The sequence below is a fragment of the Benincasa hispida genome, chromosome 5 (genome assembly GCF_009727055.1).
Source record: "Benincasa hispida cultivar B227 chromosome 5, ASM972705v1, whole genome shotgun sequence".
Classification (NCBI taxonomy): domain Eukaryota; kingdom Viridiplantae; phylum Streptophyta; class Magnoliopsida; order Cucurbitales; family Cucurbitaceae; genus Benincasa; species Benincasa hispida.
In genome coordinates, this window is record NC_052353.1 from 50,908,728 (window position 1) to 50,913,146 (window position 4,419).

Consider the following 4,419-nt stretch of genomic DNA (forward strand, 5'->3'; position numbering starts at 1 on the left):
GTTCCAACAACTCTTCTCCTGAAGAGACATCCATGTTTTAAGACAGATCTAAAACCAACAAGTTGGATAACTTAGAGATTTCAGCAGGAATTTGTCCTGAAAATGTAGAACCACAGAGGTTGAGAATCATCAACTAAGAAAATTTTTGGATATTAGTAGGAATCTCAGAGAAATTGGTTATTGAGTGCAAGGTTAAGCTTTTGAAGATGAACAAGTTGAAAGAGGCTGCTGTTGGAGTTAAGGGAACCATAGAGGCAATCACTGCTGAGGTCAAGGCCAACCACATGACCCGTTGTCTCATCACACTCCACGCCACGCCACAAACAACAATCATCGCTACGCCCACCATCGACTCACCAAGAACCTGTCTTTGCTAAAGCGTGAGAACAATTAGAAGACTTGTCAAACTGAAAACTTGCCTTAAACAGCAGAAGGGCATTCCTTTCTTCATCATGGCACAATGGATGAGTAGAGGAAAGGCAATGAGTTATAGCAAAAAAACAAAGCTGACACTAAAACCACATAGGAGGAAGAAAAAGATGGTGATATCTCCATGATCTAAGCTGAAGGGAATTCCAAACTTGGGGATGTGGAAGTAAAGCTAAGTTGCTTCTGTTTTATATGTAGAATCAAGATCTTCATTCAAAATGTCAACCCCGGTTGCTCATTGAACTTCGTTGTTACCGTTACATGACATGAGTTTTCAAGGCCATGTGTTTCAAAGGTATGGAAAAAAATGGAGATGCAAAACAACGAGCATTCCTACTCTGGAAAGTTTGATCAATCCTGTACTAGCCACATATAATTCATAATAAACATAAAAATGCTCTTTGTTTTTTCCTTACAACAACTATCTAAATTTGGATACAATTTGATGAAGGTGAAATTTCTGAAGTAAAAAGTGATACAACTTTAGAGGTAGATCTTTCATCAACCATATTCTTCACCTCGGTCAAAGTTTGATGTACATGTAGAGGTACGCCTCCTAAGATGTCATTGAATCATAAATCCTATTTTAAATATACATGTAGTACAGATGTATTATGGTACTATTTCTACAAGTGTAATAAACCAAAGTTCCCTATGCTATTTTATGTGTTACATCAAGAATACTATATCTTTATGCGAGTAAACAGGGAAAAAAAAGGTTGGATAAAGCAGCAGTCTGTTCTTCAATTATCTTGCCAATTCCGTCTCTCCTTCACCTTGAGTCGTCCCACTTTTTGAGTGTTGAAATTTTGAAGGTCTTTGCAAACCAATCTTGCTTCCTTGTAAGTATGTAGTTCCCCCCAATCATTCCAACCAACATTCCACATCCATATCCAATCAACACTGTCCTCCATCCAATGTGGAAATCAGATCCTTCATCTTCTCCCTCATCAGAGCCTGACGAAGGTGGCTTGGAATCTCCACATCTCTTTGACAATGGATCTCCACATAATCCCACGTTCCCAACATATGAACTGTTGTCGACATTGTTAAATTGGTTCCCTTGAGGTATTGGACCGGAGAGGTTGTTGTAAGAGACGTCAAATATTGCAAGGAAATTAAGCCGTGAGAGTTGTTGCGGTATCTGTCCTGAGAGTTGGTTGTGTGAAAGGTCCAAAGATTCAAGTCGAACCATATTCCCCATCAATGGTGGGATGGGGCCAGTAAGCATGTTGTGGGAAAGGTTGAGAGATTGAAGACCTTTTAGATTCTCGACAAGATTTGGTATTTCGCCTTCAAATCTATTGCTCGAGAGATCGATACTCGTAAAAACATCTTGGATCCTTGAGTAGTCTCTCTGATAACCTTTGATGGTTATTGTGGTGGAGTAGAAGAATTCAAGAGCCCAAACATAGTCGAATGCGAAAGTAACAAATGTGTTTCGATATGTAGATGCAGTCGTGTTGAAAATCTCCATTCCTTTTGAATTAGTTATGTACTTCAAAGGGAGATTACCCGAAAAGTTATTGTAGGAGAAATCGACAATTCGCAACATGGGGAACTCCATATTGGTCTCAGGTTCTTCGATTTGTCCATGGAAGTGATTCGATCGAAGTATTAGAAGTCTTAACATTGGAAGAGTTCCAATCCAAAAGGGAAAAACATCAGTAAACTGATTGTCACTCAAGTCAATGATCTCCAAAATCTTGCAATTGGCTAAGGATCTTGGTACTTGACCTTCCAACTGATTCTGACTGAAATCAAGGAACCTTAGTTTGCTCCCATTTCTGAAGCTATCAGGAATAGTTCCATTAAGCAAGTTCTCTCTGAAATTCATAATATCCAAAGAACTGAAATTTCCAATACATGGTGGAAGCATACCACTCATTAGATTACTTGACAAATCAAGGGCTACAAGTGAGCTTAGTTTACATATGGCTGGTAGAATTGGAAACGATTCTCTTAACCTGTTATTAGAGAGATCTAAGACATAAAGATTAACCCAGGGAAAAGCATTTCGAGGTTCTTCTACGCCGGTTAGGGCATTGTGACTCAAGTTCAAAACCTTCAAACTTTCTCTGCTCATGCTCCACATCCATGTGGGTATTTGGCCTTGAATATTGTTCTGTCCAAGTTCTAACACCTCTAACTCATTCTGATTTTCAAGAAATGTTGGAATCTGAGTTAAATTGCAGGACCCAAGTCCTAAAAGATTGAACTTTGGAAGAGTTACATTTCGACTACTGACTTGATCGTCAAGAACCGTTAAATCATTGGCAGTTAAGTGAAGTTCAGTAAGGTTCTCAAGTTTCAAAAACATGCTTAATTCCACAATTCCATTCAAGTGATTATACTGAAGATAAAGGTGCTTCAGTTTGGTAAGTTGAGAAAAAGACTTTGGAATTGAACCATTCAATTTGTTTCCATACAAATGAAGATCAGTTAACTGTGCAAAATTTCCTATCCAAGATGGAATCTCACCAGTTAATCGATTTTCACCCAAAAGTAGCTGAACAATGTTGGTCAAATTTCCAAGAGAAGGCATAAGGGTACCACTTAAACCAATCCCAGAAAGACCCAAGAAAACAAGCTTGTTCTGCTTACCAACCCAAGACAAAGTTGCATAACTAAACTCATTATAGCTAAGAAATAAACGATTCAGCTCGGTTAGGCGTTCAAATGACGAAGGGATTCGACCAGTAAAGTTGTTTGAATGAAGTTCCAACTCCTGTAGTCCAGTAATATTACCAAGTGAAGCAGGAACTATCCCAGAAAAACTACAGTCTCCTAACTTTAAAGAAGTCAAGGACTTAAGATTTTCAATGGAAGAAGGTATTTCACCATGAAATGCACTTTGTTCAAGCCATATCCTCTGAATAGAACTGTTAAAGTTAAACTCAGGGAAAGTACCAGAGAGATTTGGATTGTATGGAAGAACAAGTTGTTGCAAATTTGGTAAGTGAAAGATTTTCTGAGGAAAAATTCCAGTCAACCCACAACTTCCTAAGCTCAGAGACATCAGAGAAGACATATTTGCAAGAAAATCTGGAACAGCAGAAGATAAATTAACACTACTAAGACGAAGAGTCTCTAACTTAGATAACCTCGAAATTGCTAAAGGAATTTGTCCAGAAAACCCAGAATTACCAAGATCCAAATGCCTCAAATCAGAAAGTTGTCCAATACCTGAAGGGATTTGGGAGAAACTGAAGTTGTTGTCAGAAAGAACAAGTGTTTGAAGATGAACAAGTCTAAAGAGGCTGCTGTTAGAGTCAATGGAACCATAGAGACATCCGCCGGCAAGGTTGATCCCGACGACATTTCCGGTCTGGTTGCTGCATTCGACGCCGACCCATGAACAGCAATCATCTGTTTCACCGTCAACTCCCCAAGAAGCAACCATTGGAAGAGAATCTGAGCAAGATGAATCAGCAATGAAGGTGTTCTTGAACTGTAACAGGGCAGACCTTTCTGAAGTTTGGCATGAAGCTGCTGGTGAGCAATGAGTTGAAGAGAAGATGATGGATAGCAAGAAAATCAGAGAGCAAAATGATGGGTTCATTTTCATGGTGGTGTAATGGTAATTGATATCTTCCATCTTGTTGTTGGTATATAAGGGAAAGTTCTGAAGTTTTTGGATTTGTAAAGGCAAGTTGATTTTTAAAGAGCTGAGTATTCACTTGACGTGGAAAATTATAGCTAATATGGTTTGAAAGTCTTGGTAACTAAAGTACTTTTATTCAAAATTTTCAGCTTTGTACAAACTAGGTGGGGGAAAATACTATCATATTGGTCAATTTCATGTTTTTGACTAATATGAATTATTTAACTTTGAATACTACATTCTTCCTTGTATTTTTCACTTCGATTCATTTTTATCGACATACTTTTAAAATATTCATTTTGGTCTCTGCATCTTTAACTTTAGTTCATTTTGGTCGTTATACTTTTAAAATGTTAATTTTGCTCTTCATTTTGTTTCTTAAACTT

At 38.0% G+C, this 4,419-nt stretch overlaps 1 protein-coding gene across 1 annotated transcript; it reads right to left on the bottom strand.

Moving 5' to 3' along the window:
• Positions 1 to 637: 637 nt before the first annotated feature.
• On the bottom strand, positions 638 to 4,082 carry LOC120077914 (receptor-like protein 50). The gene has a single exon (XM_039032015.1). The coding sequence runs from the start codon at positions 4,025 to 4,027 to the stop codon at positions 1,202 to 1,204; it is 2,826 nt and encodes a 941-aa protein (XP_038887943.1). The 5' UTR covers positions 4,028 to 4,082; the 3' UTR covers positions 638 to 1,201.
• Between the last annotated feature and the right edge of the window lie 337 nt (positions 4,083 to 4,419).

Excerpts from the sequence above, each read along its gene's own strand:
- LOC120077914 (XM_039032015.1), bottom strand. The coding sequence starts at position 4,027 with ATGGAAGATATCAATTACCATTACACCACCATGAAAATGAACCCATCA.